This window comes from Hyaena hyaena, unplaced genomic scaffold (genome assembly GCF_003009895.1).
Source record: "Hyaena hyaena isolate Hyena2069 unplaced genomic scaffold, ASM300989v1 scaffold_891, whole genome shotgun sequence".
Lineage (NCBI taxonomy): Eukaryota > Metazoa > Chordata > Mammalia > Carnivora > Hyaenidae > Hyaena > Hyaena hyaena.
The window spans coordinates 79,923-97,382 of NW_024081525.1; the positions used below are offsets into that span (position 1 = coordinate 79,923).

At 36.3% G+C, this 17,460-nt stretch overlaps 1 protein-coding gene across 1 annotated transcript in view; it reads right to left on the minus strand.

The window, feature by feature from the left end:
* CHIC2 (cysteine rich hydrophobic domain 2) overlaps positions 1-17,460 on the minus strand; it is a 58,891-nt gene that overhangs the window by 32,206 nt on the left and 9,225 nt on the right. Inside the window, exons 2-3 of the mRNA XM_039220468.1 lie at positions 1,680-1,734; positions 1,375-1,530 (exon numbers count right to left, since the gene is read on the minus strand). Of these exons, the coding sequence (XP_039076399.1) occupies positions 1,375-1,530; positions 1,680-1,734 (211 nt within the window). The remainder of the gene's footprint in view (positions 1-1,374; positions 1,531-1,679; positions 1,735-17,460) is intronic.

Consider the following 17,460-nt stretch of genomic DNA (forward strand, 5'->3'; position numbering starts at 1 on the left):
CCTCTAAAACCAAAAAAACTAGATTTTAAATAACTAGATTTCTAAACTAAGAAAATTCTTATGATTCTCTGGGTTAAGCAGCAGTAAACTGCAAACCAAGTGAGATAGAGCAGTCATTTAAATAATGAAAATGCTCCAAACAGTAGGCAGGAATAAAGGATCTAAACTCCAAGATCTGCAAATTCAATTGTGGATCAAGGGACACCAAAGATTAAAAACAAAACAAAACAAAACAAAACAACAGCAACAAAAAAACATTCTGTGGTCCGAAGACGATCTGGTCAGAAATATGGCAGGAAAAGAAGAAGAAATATTCTTGGAAAAAATATGAATATTACAAGTATTACAGTAAATATTACAAAAGTAATTGTATCACAAAGGCATGATCTTCCTATAAATAAAATGTACTAGCTAAAATTCTTTTTCATTAGGAATATACTGCTTATTTTATAACAGAAATCAAGGGACAAAGTGAATTTTCCATATCCCCTATCATGATTTGATGACAAAATGAAATGTACCCACATAAAACCACTCATTCAATTTCAACTTAACAGTATTTCATTTTTATACATATAGTTACTATAATTTTTTTTAAACTTTAACAAAAATGTAATGCATTCCATCCTTAATAATTTGCCATATCTCTATCCATATCTTAGAAACGTTTCATTATAAGCGGTCAAATTTATGACTCTTCAGATCACTTTTTTCTGATTACAGAATCACTAAATACTCATCTCAGGAAACTTATAAGATACAAAAGAAAAAAAAAAGCCAAAAAAATTCTTAAAAAGAAAACAGAATTCCCCATAATCTAATTATGGAGAAACAAACATTGTAACAATGTTATTTCATCTATTGGTACTATCTTACGTTTTAGTAATCATGCCATTAGTCAATGTTTATTAGACACTTTGAGCTACTTAGTTAAAAGCTTTCCATACACAATTTCATTTTATACTTAACAACAATCCTATTCAAGTAGGTAGGTGAATATTGTCATTTTACACATAAGATAACTAGATTTTAAAAAGATTAGGGAACGTACCTCGGGTCACAGAGGTTAGCAGTAGACCCAGCATTCTCCATCACTGTGCTGTTCCTTCATTAATGTATACCAAGAGAGAGAGTGCTGTATTCTACTCTAAGGTAATTTCCTAGATCATAAAAATTCTAGATAGAATGTATAATTAAACTTAATATAACATTATGGACATAGCCTAATGTGCTTAATCATGCTACTGAATCAGATTATTTTTGTATAGTATTCAACATGGTGTCAGTCGTTCAATACAAAAATAAAAAGTAGGTAAAGGAAAGACTTGCTTATCTACTTCTAAATTTAAATTAAAATATATTAATTCAACTTACTCTTTTACTGAGGCAAATAACTGGCCACATACTGCAACCTAATGTGCAGCAGCAACAAAGGCAGCCACAAAGTAGCCAACGTACATTAACAGGAAGGTTCTTCTTAAGACAACTGTTAACTCTGTTGATGCTGGCTTTAAATTCTTCAGGAGCTACCTAAAGAAAAATTTTAAGAAATAACAACACTGCAATATTAATGTCAACAAACATGTCTCATTAGCATAATTGTTTTTTTCTAATTTGTTAGGAAAAAACTTTACTTTTGAGGTATATGAATAGTACCTAAGTAAATGATAGACACTCACTTTTCCAGTTAATGAAGAAGGGAATTCTGATTCAAATTTGTTGCTCAGTCCAAATCTATTTTTTAAAAATAAGAAAAGAAGAGAAATAGGTTATTAACATGTCATTGTTGGAAAATATAGACCATTTAACTTAATCAAAGGTCAAGTAAATAGATGCAACTTGATAGGGTAACAGTGGAAGTTTGAGACACAAAAACATTGTAATCAGCAATTTATGAAATGCAACAAGCAATTTTAGCAGCTGAATCAGAACTTGTAGAAGAGGCTAAAAATACAGAAAGAAATAGCTTCTTTGGGGCTCTCTTTGTAAACCAAATATTAATATAATGAGAACACAATTGTCCAATTTTGCCAAAATTACTGCGATTCTACCAACTAATTAATAGAAAGCCACAACCTCGGCTATTGGTTATTTCTTAGGTCAAGAGCACTTGTTAGCACTCAATAAAGCAGAAACGTGTCTAAGAATGCAGGTTGACCAGTTAGCATTTTCTGAGATCAGCACATCTCTGCTGTTATTACAGTCAGAGAATGCTAAAAACACCTGGAACAATGTGACAGCTGCCCTGGCTACTTAAACTTTCAAGTACGAGGACACTTGCTATACGTACATCCCCACAAAGAAATGGAAATGAGGTAGTACATTTTAATATCTTTAACTTTTTAAATGTCTGCAAAAATCATGAGATTTGACTGGGCACTTGACTATTTCTTTGTATAAGTTATTAGGAAAGAATAAAATACTCATGGACACACTGGTAATATCAGATTGCACCTGGAAATAAAAACTGAGATACTTAAATATGATGACTTGGATCCTGAAGCCAAAATTTTTTCCAGTTTTACTGATATAACTGACATATTAACATTGTGTTAGTTTCAGGTGTACATGACTTGATTGTGAAATCCACTGTGAAATGATTACCTCAATAAGTTTACTTAGCATCTATCACCTCACATAGTTACAATTTTTTTCTCCCTGTGATGAGAACCCTTGAGATACGCTGTCTTAACGACCCTTATAAATACACAATACTGCACGTTAAGTAACTGGCCCTAGGAAGAAGGATCCCCTGAGATATTCTGTATGAAACAGCTTGTCAGGTAAGGTTTCTAACTTAACCATCACTGAAACCAAACATGAAAAATCAAATAAGGTGAGCTATGTGAATGCAGCAAGGAGTGGTGGAGACTGGCCAGGAGGAAGGTATACAAAACATGTGTGTGTATTGTGTCATGGCATAGACCCAGCTGATTACTCTACGAGGACGCAGGCCCACTTCTGAAAAATTGTATGATCTTCTTTCTCTAAGAGGAGTTGGAAACCTAGATTCCTATGTAAAATGTCCCATCTTTAAAACACTGTACAAGGCAAACAAAACACTTCTGTGGGTCAGGTCGTGGGCTGCATTATCATCTAGACTTCCCTACATGTGAATGGTGGCCTCCGCAACCATGTTTTCATTATCGTAAGTCATTCATACATTATTTTATAGAAGCACTGAAATGATATTAATCGGTCTTTATAAATAATGGATACTGTTTACAAAACAGATTACAATACAACTACCTAAGTCCATGCCAAAGTTCTTTTCATGCTAATCATAAACCGGCAACTATTGCTGCTGTACATAATCCTGGCATTAATGCCATTCTAAGACTGAAAGACTCTGAGTTAAATCTATTTTCTATCTAGGCAGGGGCCTCAAAGCAATGTGGTTCTACTTGAAAAAGCCCCAACATATAACTCACTTCCAACCCTCAAAAGTCCTGTTATGAGGAACAAGTCACTGTGAAGTGTTCAGTGATAGCTCTCAGTGAGGAGTCTAGATAATGTACTTCCTTTTCGTCTATTTCCCTTAGGTAAGAGGACACTCAACCAATGTTTAGCGAGTATACATTATAAATTTCCATCTCTTGACATATTATCTCCCTTGGTCTGATGGTTCTCCCTTTCAATCAATAGTTTCTATTTCAACCATGCTTATTATTGCAATTAACCATCTCCTTCCAACTGGTCTTGGAAATTTTTTTAGAAAAGCAACCACCAGACACCTCCAAGTCTCCTAAATAGAAAAGTTTCCCCCTAAAAGGGGTGATGGGCATGGAGGAGGGCACTTGTTGGGATGAGCACTGGGCGTTATATGGACACCAACTTGACAATAAACTATAAAAGAAAAAAAAGAAAGAAAAGTCTCCCCCTTTAATCCCAATCATTAAACATTTAACACACATTAAATTATTTTATTGAATATCTATAGTTTACTGCCAGGTAATATGTTAAACTGAAGGGAACAGCCCAGCATGAGTTTAAACCCTAATTTCCTTTCTTTCTAGAGGCTGAATACTTCCTTATTGGCTAAATGGCTGTGTGTTGATGCTTTTTGCTCAGGGAGCACAACCAGCTAATGAATTGCCCTGTTGTTCCTGCAGGTCAGGGCTCCTTTTAAGTCAGGCTTGTTATTCTTCCGGTAAGAACTGGTAGTTCCAAGGACATTCACTCAGTTCCTCTTCAGCCATACTTTTTGTTCAGTTTTATCTTAGGAACAGACAGTAAGCCTTCCTCTTCCTTCATCTCACTCCCAAAAGAATGTCCCAAGAAAGATTACCCAGTGACAGGATTAACACTATATGGGAGTGCTTAGTTTTTCTACCAGCCATTAACTTGGTGCTGATGATTTTTCCATTCCTCTTTGTTCATGTTTCTCACCCACAGAACAAGAATACCTGGAAGATGGTAAAGAAAATGCTGTGCTTGAAGTCCCTGAAGCATCCCCAGCCCAAGAGGAACGAACCCCAACTGTGCTTTCTCTTTTAAACTCTTTTAAACACGCCATTTAATATTCAAAGCCAGCACTCAGGATTACCAGGTGAATGAGCCATGATAATCAAGCACCCCTTCTTCATGACCATTTGGCATATGGTTCTCGGCTACAGGGGAATTCAAAGGTTTGGCATCAAGACCTCTTTGCGCTCTTAAATCCTTGAGGACCTCAAAAGCTTAAGTTTATGTGGTTTAAATTTACAGGATTTTGGATTGGGCATTAAAACTGAGACATCTAAAACATTTTTAAAACTTATTCATAAAAGAACCTAGTATATGCTAACAAATATAACATTTTAATGAAAAACAACTTTTACAAAACAAAAAAATTTTAGAGAGAAAAGCATTGATTTACATTTTTATATCTCGTTAATATCTGACAATGGAAGACAGGTGGATTCTCACATTTCTTTGTGCATTCAAACTGTTGTGATGCTCTTTTGGTTGATATTTATAAAGAAACTTGGGTCTCACCAGATATGTATTTGGAAACTGGCGTATTATCATTCTTTGATTACATACCAAAAGCTCAACACATGGTAGTTTCTGAACGGTTTTTTTGCAAGAAGGAAACTGGAACCGTATCAATAAACTTTGAATACTTTGTTAAATTAAATTCCATTAGTATATTTTGCATTTGAAGGCTTTACCTTTACCTGATTTTATAACTTCATGCATTTATCCCTTGGAAATGGAAATATTACTAAGTTGAGTCATACAGATATTTTAAATGTTGACATACTTTATTGCATGATATTTAGAATCATCACTTTCATTAATAAAACAACTGATCTCATCAGAAAGGTCTTTTTAGTATTGGGAAGCTGTCAAGTTCACGGTGACAGATATAAGTTTTCCAAAATTCTAATTTTCATACTGAAAGCTAGAATTTAATTATTGACAACAAATGCTATCGGTTGTCTTCCTTGAAGTGACAGTCCTGCTTTATTTAAAAAATATATTTTTAATGTTTATTTTTAGAGAGGGGGAAACAGAGCATGGGTGAGGGAAGGGCAGAGAGAGTGGGAGGGAGACAGAATCTGAAGCAGAATCCAGGCTGTGAGCTGTCAGCACAGCACCCGACGCAGGACCCAAACTCATAAACAGCAAGATCATGCCCTGAGTCGAAGTTGGACACTTAACCAACCACCCAGGAGCCCCCGGTCTTGCTTTATTTTTAAAAAAAAATAATAAAAGAGAGGCACCTGTGTAGCTAAGTCAGCTGAACATCTGACTCTTGATTTCGGCTCAGGTCATGCTCTCACAGTTTGTGGATTTGAGCCCCATGTTGGGCTCTGCGCTGACAGTGTGAGGCCTACTTGGGATTCTCTCTCCCCCTCCCTCTCCCCCCCTTGCCCCACTCACTTTCTCTCAAGATAAACAAAAAAATAATAGTAATAGGCTACAAGTTAACTAACCAGCACTACATAAACAAAAGAAAAAAATGATTCATTTAAATATCTGCGCTACCATCTATACCTTAAAAACAAAAAGCCTATCATTTTAATTGTTGTTCTTCTAGCTTTGAACGTTACTGGTAGAGATAAGCAATGGTTGTTAATTTTAACAGATGTCCTGAGAACACACATCCAATGAAAGCAGGAGAAAGGAATATGTAAGGAAAAGTGGAGAGGGGAAGTAAAGGGAAAGAGGGAGAGATGAAATAAAAAAGAAAGTAAGCATTAAAAAAGTGCTACCAGCAACTGTCTCATTTACCATTCAATACTTATTGTCAGTCCACTAGATGAAATTAAAGAAAATGTAGACGTGCTCTATCTACATCTATTCCTATTACCTAAAAGACCTTTTCCTCAATTATGGTTAAAACACTCATGGCTTCAGAATTGATAAAATATTTAATTTTTTTCCAAAGAATGGCAAATATAACAAGATAATATATATTAAGCTTAGCCTACTTCAAAGTTTACTATTACAAGTTTACAAGTCTACTAGTACTTGGAGAAAAGATAATTCACTCAAATCACAACCATCAAAACCTTCTATGTAATACTTCAAGAAAAGAAGGCCCTACAATAGAAGACTTATAGAGCTTTTTAAAATTTTTTAAAAAGAAAGCATGTATAAGACTGATTTTTACTTTTATGTAATTTGAGGTAATTTTGAAAGTTCATGTAATCAACTCAGTAAAGCTTTGGGGAGATAGCAACTTTACACCTAAATCTATTTAGTCTGTTTATTTAAGAAATCTCTACACCCAACATGGGGCTTGAACTCATGGCCTTGAGATCAAGAGTTGCACGCTCTTCCAACTAAGCCAGCCAAGTGACTCCAACATGTAAATCTAAATGGAACCCTCAAATAGGCTTGTTTTACTCTCATCCCTTCTTCCATTTCACTGTCACCTCATTCATAGAATTCTATAGCCATAATTCAGAGTGTAAGCACTCTAATGTGTTACCCTACACCACATCTTCATCCAATTCAGAATCTCCCTTTCCTGATAGACTGCTTCCCTTTCAAACTCCTTTTAATATTTAACTCTGGTACCCCTCATCTATTAATCTACTATCTGGATATCTTCTAATATCTTCTCTTAAAAAAAATTTTTTTTATTCTTTAGTGTAATGAAGTATCTTGTTGGGATGACGCTCTTTCCTAGAAATTCTCAATTGTAGCTCATTTCCTCGAAATCCACCTTTCAGACTCCATTTTCCATGTTCCAATAATAGTTGACTACATTCCCTCTTGTACAGTCCTTATTCATATCTTATTATAATTAAGTTTACAAGCCTAACTCACTACTATCATAAATAATGAGTTGTTTATAGGGATGTATGGTCTCTTCATTATACCCCAAATGTCTGGCCCAGTGCCTGATAGTCAGTAAATATATGATGAATAAATTAATTATTTTCCAAAACAAGTATCTGCATTCCACTAACTCATTGCAAATTTCCAAATCATTGTTCTCTCTTCCTCTGATGCCCATGATTTCTGTTTCTACCACATTGTTCTAAGTCTGAGCCATCATTTTCAGTCTTACAGGTCACTCCCTTTGTTAGAGGTCCACAAAACTACCCTCACGTTTGATGATGCAGTAGGGTGACTCACATGACTCAATATATAGCTCTACTCATAGCAAAAGATAAAAAGCAACATCAGCACAGAGAAAAGGCACATAGGGCAAAGTCCAGAGGAAACTAGCAACAAGCTTGCAAGAGTCTCTTTTCAGTGAAGAAACAAGGATGCATTTAACTCCTCCAGCAACAAATACAATATTGTCTACCAGGAAAGTAGAGGTTCAGTGCCCAAGGCTTTTATCAGGAACTGATAAAATGTACCCTCTGCTTAGCATAAACCAAAATTCCAGACTCTCAGAAGGAAAGCAGGTGTTCAGCATAAACCACACTGTTTATTCAAATAGTTTAGGCTCAGTGAGCCATTCCTATCAATTTGGGGAGTACTGGGAACTTTCCAAAAGTTCAAGTTCTGACACACCAGCCGAGAGCCAACAGTATAAGCAAGTATTTCTAAGGACAGCAGTCTCAAGCCTACTATGTTAACTCTTTTCTGTATACCTTCCTCCTAAGGACACACATCCTACTCTCTAAGGATGAAGACTATGGTCTTTATCCCAATCACATTTACCTATGTCTTCAGTATCTTCACCATCTATCTCAACGCAGGTAAGCTTCCCAAAAGCTAACCAACTGCTCCTTGTTGCATCTCCTCCAGTCTCCTCTGTACTCTGCTGTATTTTTCCCTCTCTTTTGGCTCCTTACACATAGCCTACAAACGTAAGTCTACCCACCCTGAGAATCTGAACCCCTATTTTCTTCTCCCTCAATGAATGATGGCATACACCTCTTTTCCTTCCTCATCCAATGTCTTGAAAGAGTCCTTATATTCACTCCATCTCACCTTTCATTCAATATTCAAACTACTACAATCCAGACTTTAATCTACATTTCTTTACTGATGAGATCACTCAACAGGGTAGTTGAAAACAATTCTTTCAGTAAATCCTCCCTCACACAGCATGCTTTCTCCCAGCAAAGAGCTTGAGTATTACAGTGGGAAATGTCTTATTTTTTAACTTTATTTATTTATTTTGAGTGAGCATGAGTGGGGGAGGGGAAGAAGGGGTGAGAGAATCACAAGCACTGTGAGATGATGACCTGAGCCAAAGTCAAGAGCCAATGCTTAACCAACTGAGCCACCTAGGCACCCCTAGAGTAGGAAATGTCTTATTTGGCAGAGGCTACAGCAAATAACTCCTGAGCAAGGTCTTTGATTTCTGCTTTGATTTTTGTCTGTCTGTCTGTTTAATTCTAGGCCAACCAAAGCAATACTGTCAGATAAAGTTTTAAGAAAATCATCCTATTTTATTAAGTGAACAAGAAAGGCCGCACTTCGTGTTTGTTAATGTAACTGTGAAGTATCATCTTAAATGGTTTTGATGTGACACAGATTACTTACTCTTGATGTTACCTTAGTCCCAGTTTTAGGGGGTTTTAAGTTTGCCAGTAAGTGCGGTCTGTTAGCAATGAAAATGAGTTATGTGTTTCAACTTCACTTGACAACATTATGCTTCTCCAACTTTAAAGTCTTTAAATATGGTAAAATACAATTTCCTTTATTCTAAATCAAAGCACAATTGGCTCCGGACAGGACTGAAAAGGCCAAATTTTGTCTTATACAATGCCAATGTGATATGCTTGAAAGAAGAGCAAAGGGTAGGAAGCTGAACTCCCTTCAAGCCTAATAACCTAACATTGTATTGGTCCAAAAAAGCTGCAAGTAACACTTAATAATTTCAAAAGATATGATTCAGGGTGGGTGGCATGTTAATTCAGTTATCTACAAAAACTAATATAGGAATACAACTAAGAAGTATTTGGCAAGAGGTGTTAAGATGGAAAATATCAGGCACTGTTAATGGAACTTTACATTATTACAACCAGGGTGCCTGGCTGGCTCCTGTAGAGTATGCAACTCTTGATCGTGGAGTTATGAGTTCGAGCCCAACGCTGGGTGTAGAGATTACTTAAAAATAAAATATTTTAAAAAGTAAATAGGGGCACCTGGTTGGCTCAGTCGGTTAAGCATCTGACTTGGCCATGTCAGGCTCTGTGCTGACAGCTCAGAGCCTGGAGCTTGCTTAGATTCCATGTGTGTGTGTTATCTCTCTCGCGCTCTGGCTCTCGCTCTCTCTGCCCCCCCCCCCCACTCACACTGTGTCTCTCTCTCTCTCAAAAATAAAGTAAAAAAGTAATTAATTATTACAACCATTCCAGGAATCTATTTGGCATTACAAACATTTAGACCATTGTCCCAGTAATTTCTTTTTCAGGATTCTAGCCTAAAAAATAATCTGAGGGGCGCCTGGGTAGCTCAGTCAGTTGAGCATCTGACTCATGATTTTGGCTCAGGTCATGATTCCAGGGTCGTGGGATCCAGCCCCATACCAGGTCCATGATGCACGTGGAGCCTGCTTGGGATCGTTCTCTCTCTCCCCCTGCACTTCTCTCCGCTCATATGCTCACTTGCTTTCTCTCTATATATAAAATTTAAAAATAAATATTTTAAAAAGAAAGAAAAATAATCTGAAATGTGGATAAAATATAGACATAAACAAGTTCCCTGAAACTTTATTCACAATAGAGAAAAATAAACATAATAATGTGATGGGAATGTTAAGTAAATTTTAGTATCTCAATATAACAGAATATTAGACAACTATTAAAAATGAAGTTTGCAAACAACATAGGAAATACATATACAATACTATTAAGTAAAAAAAATACAAAACTGCACATACACTATAATTTTAACTGTAAAGGGAAAATACTTACAAAATAACAGAAACTTTGAGTACAATTTCATAGTATATAAGAGTCAAAAACACATTCATATCTTTTGACCCAGTAATTCTCCTTCTAGAAATGTATCAGAAGAAAATAATTACAATTGGCACAAATATGTTAATGAATAATCAAGTCTTCTGCAGTGTCATTTTGGTAAGAGAGTATTAAACATTTTATTTGTTGTTTCTTAAAATAAGATCTAATTTTCAGATGTAGTTGTTAAATAAATACTTTAAAAAGATTTCATAATATACAATACCATTATGATTTTTTTTCTATATGAAGCTATTTGGTATTAACCAGGTAATTTACCATTAAGTAAACAGGGAGTTTGGGTTCACTAATCAACAGTTTTTCTGAATGCGTTTTAACTTTTTCTATAGTTCAAGCCCATATAATATCCAGTCTTGGGGCACCTGACTGTCTCAGAGAATGCAACTCTTGATCTCAGGGTTGTTAGAGCCCCATATTGGATGTAAAGATTACATAAAATCTTAAAATATATATATCTGGGGCACCTAGGTGGCTCAGTCAATTAAGCATCCAACTCTTGATCTCAGCTGAGGTCTTGATCTCAGGGTCTTGAGTTTAAGCCCCATGATGGGCTCTGCTCTCAGCATGGATCCCACTTCAAAAAAAAAAAAATTCAGTCTCTTTTACCTCCATTTTTAATTCTTCCATGTTCTTTATATCTCTTCATATTAATGTCTCACTAATGCATTCTTATTTTGAGTTCAATTATGTTTTGATCTCATTATGTTCTGAATTTTGTCTTTTAAATACAGAACTGCAAGAATCTGACAGCTTCAACTTGTTTTGTTTTGTGTTTATTTTCCTTGCTTCTCAGTTGCAGTGCTATTTTTAACAGCGAAAGTTCTAAAATAATAGAAATGTCAACAATTACATTAATTATAATACAGGCGTCTGAAAAGACACTGTGTAACTCAAAACCAAGTATACTAAAGAGAGGCCTGTTACTCTGAGTGCCTGACTAGGAATTCCCTATGCTCTGGTGAATTAGACCACAAATGGGCATTTGATTTTAGAACAGCTAATCCCTGGGCTAGCTAGCAGCATATGGGATGGCAAGGCCCAACAAACCATCCAACTTAGACAACATTAACTAACTCAATCTGATCCTCTTTCTTGAGGTATCTACACAGGAGACAATAGTTGGTAACATGAAGCTTTGACTGAAGCCAAGATACAGTAAAGCCACGAATAAGCGGAAGTAAGGACTATGCTGAAGCCGACAAGTAAGCAGATACAATGAGACAGAAGGGAAAAGCACTCCACCAGTCCACAGTGCAACAGCATAAGCTCAGACTGAAAGCAGGTAAGTCCTGTGGTAGACCATCAGACCAGGGGGCAAAGGACACATGCTACTGAGAAAAATAACAGAATAACTTCGTAGCCAGGCTGCACTATATCCAAAAATGTTAATATTCCAGTCTCCTTGAAGCCTGGCTGCACAGTGACAAAAGCCTCCTGTCTTCCTTAGTGTCCATGCATTCTTACAATAAATTTCCACTGCTTAAGGTCCTCTGAGTGATTCTGTTCTCTGAAATCTAATAGAGCCTTATATTTCATACTTTAAGAACCCACAGTGACACTGGCAAATTTTCCTAACATTAAATGAAAAATGTAGGATACAAAATACTTTTATGTATGGTCTCAATTTTTTTAATAAAAATTTTTACATATACACAGAGAAAAATTTAAAAAGATAATCCATCAAAATATTAATAGTGGTTAATCATAGGCAATTACCTTATGGGTACTATTTCATTTTCGATATTTTCAGGTTTTCTAAAATTTCTATAATAACATATATTGCTATTTTAAACAAGAGATTCCTAGAAAGAAAAATTTAATAAGGACTAGAAGCAAATACACCAAAATATTAAGTGACCTTGGTCTCTTGGTGATTACAGACAGTTTGTTTTCTGCTTCACTGAGAAGTATTACTTTCCAATTTTTACATAATCTTTGTTTCTTATTATAATTAGAAAAGGATTTTAAAAAAAAACAGAGAAAGGATTAAATCTAAAGAAAATATAAATGACTAAAAAGATTTTTTTTAAATTTTACTTTTAAGTAATCTCTATACCCAATGTGGGACTCAAACTCACAACCCCAAGATTAAGTGTCACATTAAAGAATTAAAAAGAAAAAAATAACTTCTAATTCACAACAGTAGAATCTCAGAATCTGAGAGCTAGAAAAGCCTGGTTATCATTTAGTCCAAACACTTCATTTTATAGATGAGGAAATTAATGTCTAAGAAGTAACTCAGGACTCATGGCTAATTAATATGTAGGAGATCTAGTCGAGAGCCCTTACTGGCCTGACCCCAAGTCTGGGGCAATTTCTAATAAAGGAAATTGCCTCTAACAACTTTCTCTGTAAGTATAAAAAATGTTTATCTCCATAAAATAGAAACTTCTAGATTGGGAAGATATTTGAGAGTTGGAGGGGGAAAAAGCTCTTTTTCCAAACAGAAAATATAAAATTAAAACTAGTACAAAATAAATGTTAACATTCTCATATGGATCTAGAAAAATAAAATGTTTTTCAGCTTTTCACGTTTATACCTAAAAATCGCAAAACAAATAGATTTATAAATGTTTGTGTTGATGAATAATATAGAGAATACGTAAGTTTGTTGCCTTGGTTCAATAAAGTAAAAGAAGCAATTAAATAAACAGACTCTGGAGCCAGCCAGACTGCCTGGAATGAAATCCTGATCCTGCTATTTACTAGATGTGTCACTTTGAGCAAGTTTAGTTACCTTTAAGAAAAGGCTTTAGTTTCCCCATTCATACACCAGGGACAATAATAGTGCCTAACTCATTAAATAGTTCATATAATAAAGCACCAACAGTGCGTGGCATAAACCCTATATGTTGTACCTGCTTTTATTATAAAACAACATAAATGTCTGGTGTTTTTATTATGGTCATCATTCTTCTAATAAAGTGGGCAACATCATTTAATGGCCACTATGGATATCCTGATAAACTAGAGCATGCCCAAATATCAATGACTTCACAAATACCTTCTTCAAACAGCTCAGCAAATAGAATAGCCAATGATCAAACTGGCTGTTATCTGTGAAAGATTTTCCAACTTTTTGTCAACCTCTTCAAGGTCAGAGAGTGATATAAAGGAAAACAGGCTACCCAGGGAGGTGCTAGGTTTAAGAAAGACAGGCTATATGAAAGAGTTACAAACTCTACCAGCTAATATGGGCAAGCATCGGACCAGGAGTCCAGGCAGGTGAGACAAAGGCTGGAAAGCACAAAGAAATTACTGTGGTGAAGATGGAAGAGCAATACAGTGGAAAGACGTAATGCCCAAGTTCTAATCCTGGTTCAGATATCAACTAGGTATATTGTTTTAGGAAAGCAAATCTCCCTTCTGGCTTTGTTTGCTTCAGGTAAGACAACTGGCCTCTCAAGGTCATACATGGCCTGAAGGTCAAATGGTGTCCCAAAGTTTTTAAGAAAAAAAAAATTAGCAAGGCTTTCTAAATTCACATTTTATAGGTGGGACAGCTGCTGTAAAATAGGAAGAAAGCTTTAAAACTTTATTCTCGTCAAAAAAATTTTTGAGTTTTTCTCCTTGAAAGAGAAGCCTGTCAAGTGTGCACTCTTTATCAAGCATGGCTCATCTCAACTTTCTGAAAAGGCAATTATGAAAAAACAACAAAGGGGAAGTAGATGAGTTTTCATTTAAATGGAGGGTGAGGTCATTAAGAAGATAACTGTGAAAGATCTGAAGGTGAATGAGCTAGCCTTCTGGTTATCTGGGAGGGGAATATTCCAGAAAGTGGAACCAGCCAGTGCAAAAGCCCTAAGCCAGGATGCACTTGGAATCATCAGGAGAACAGAAAGGAGGCTAGTGTGACTAGAATGGGGTAAACAAATCAAACAATAGTAGAAAAGAAGTCCGAAAAGTAACAACGGGTCAGATCACACAGGGTCGTATAGGCCACTAAAAAGGACTTAAACTCTGAGGATCAGGAGCTTTGGAGAGGCTTAATACAGAAGAGACGGGATCTGATTTAGGTTTTAAAAGGATGGTGGGGCACTTGGGTGGCTTAGGCAGTTAAGCACCTACCTTCGACTCAGGTCATGACCTCACAGTTCATGAGTTTCAGCCCCACATCGGGCTCTCTGCTGTCAGCACAGAGCCCACTTTGGATCTTCTGTCCCCCCACCCTCTGCTCCTCCCTTGTTCACGCTGTCTCTTTCTCAAAAATAATAAAGTAAACATTAAAAAAAAAATCTGTAGCATAATGCTCCATATTTTAAAAAAAGAAATAGCATATTTTTAAAAAAAGAAATAAATAAAAAATCAAAGGATCACTATGGCAGATGTACTAAGACGACCATAAAGGTTGAGAGATAAAGGAAGGAGAGAGAGAAAAAAAATAAGCATACAGCAGATGAGAGATGATGAAAACTCACACCAGTAGTGGAGATTATAAAAAAAAAAAAAAAAGGTCCAAATTGGAATATATTTTGAAGACAGAGCCAATGGATGATTTCTTAACAGCCTGGACGCAAGGAAAGAGAAAGAGGGACTTCAAGGATGTATCAAAGATGTTTTTAATCTAAACAAACAGGATGCCAGATCTGCCATCGACTGAGAATAAAAAGACTGCAGTTGAAATTAATGTGGGGAAAAGATTATGAAATCAGTTTTGGATATTCTGGATCTTGAGACACTCAACCTGTACAAATCTAGACTCATAGAATTTTATTTTCCTAATGATATGACAAGATCTATGAATGTATGAACTGGAATTTAAGAAGTGAACACATGGGGAGCTATGAGGATGGCAAGTGAAGACAACACTTATTTCCTAATGTTGAACTCTGAGCTCAATGGAATCAGCTTTTTAGCTATTTTGGAAGATGGAGTCATACTATAGAAGAAATTAGCAGAGTTTAATGCATAAAAGACACACTTTAAATTCATCTGGCTGCCTTGATACACATTGGAATACCAATGTGGCTCAAGGAGGAAGGGACAGAACTGAAAGTGCCCTATGTTTATTTACCCAGAAGATATGGAACTTCTGGAGTTGAAAGACATATATGAATCTCAGAACACATCTAAAAATTTTAACTGTGTGACCAAATTCTGAATATTTGGGTTCAGCCCAATGTGGGGCTCGAACTCATGAACTGCGAGATCATGACCTCAGCTGAAATCAAGAGTCAGATGCTTAACCAACTGAGCCACCCAGGCGCCCCTGTGAAAATACAATCTTACTAATAAACTAGTGAAATCAAAGACTTAATTATTTAAGTCATTTATTAATTCACTCATCACTATATAGTTCCATAATATTCTAGCATTAGAATTTTACTAATTTTCAATTATTAAGATTATATTTTCAAGTATTTAAAGATGTTTACATATGTTGTTAAACAATGGTGGGTATGTAATGTATAGAGATTAAACTTAATAGCAATAACTTCTGATGATATAGGAATTCAATTAATCTAACTCAACTATATAATTTATACATATGTTAGAATATTCTTCACACTTACATAAATCATATGAGCAATACAATAATTATAAATTATGAGGGCACCTGAGTGGCTCAGTCTGTTAAGCGTCTGGCTCTTGATTTCCGCTCAGGTCATGATCTCATGGTTAGTGAGACTAAGCCCCTAGTAGGGCTCTGTGCTGACAGCAGAGTCTGCTTAGGTTCTCTCTCTCCCTGTCTCTCTGCCCTTCCCCCACTCTTGCACAAGCATGGGCACCTGTGTGCACACACTCTCTCTCAAAATAAATAAACACTTTTTTAAAAAATGATAAATTATGTTCATCTAAGAATATATGGTTGAACTGGATTACAGTATAAACTACCAAAAATGTCAATTTCAAGTGACATTTACAATTGAATAGTTTAGAAAGAGCAGAAAAAGAAGGTGAGGACACAGGATTCCTTTCCTAGAACCAAGGACTCCACTGTAACTACAACACAAATTCAAAGAGAATTAAAAAAGGAGCTCTTGCAGGAAGCATATGCATACCCAAACACATACACACACACATGCAAACACACTAAAAACCAACCACAAGGTAGGTTACCCCAAAGTCCAAGCAAGTCTAACCCAAATAAGCTTAGGTTTACTTGCATGGTAGGACCCTACATAAATGATAGGAGAAGAGAAAGGAGAAAACAAGTCATCTGCCCGGGCCTTTGTGAGAAAATTTCAACCATCGTGTGTTCAACTGAGTTTTAAGTGTCAAGACTTTAAAAGCACAGCCTTTTCTTCCAACCTAATAAACAGATCATTGTCAAACACCACACGTCTTGTAGTTGAAGGGTTAGACTTTACAAAGTTCCTCACTTCAAAATCTCAGATCTTGCGGGAAAGCCCCTCTCCACTTCCGGCACAGGCTGTTCTCCTGGCAGGCTGGCTGCTCTGTGGTAGCAGAACAGGAAATGCAGGTATGTCATCAAGACAGTCTCGCCTACAGTAAGGGAAGCCACGGTTCTCTGACCTCACTTTTTACAAAGCAAAACAAAAAACACAACGCAAAATAAAAAATGAGACGGGCATGGGGAATGAGATAGCAAAAGCAGCTACTGCTATTTTTCCATATCTCATAGGAAATTTGATGACCTATAGACAGAACCATAACACCTGCTTCATCAAAAGACCATCGCCAGTATCATGTCTCATCTGCACAAAAGCCTCCTAACTACTGTCTCCAGTTTGGGTCTAATCCCTCTCCAATCGTCTCCTGCCTCTACTGAAGCTCACCGACCTCCTTTCCAGGCACTGTCCCCTTAAACTCCCTACATTCAGCGCAGTACACAGTAGCATCCAGCTCCTCGGGCCAGCCACACTTACTTTACGTTTTCCACACGTGGGATGCTCTTCACAGAACTCTCTCACCCTTCCTAAATGTTACTCCGCAGAGAACTCCTCCCTAGCCACGTTATTTTTATTCACAGCACTCTACCAGGCACCTTCACAGCAATGTGCTCAGACACAATTTGTCTCTTAACTATTAGCTCTAGGAGAACAGAGCAACTATGTGTTTTATTCATAACTATGTAGCTAGAGTCTCGCATAATACCTTAACATAAAATTTA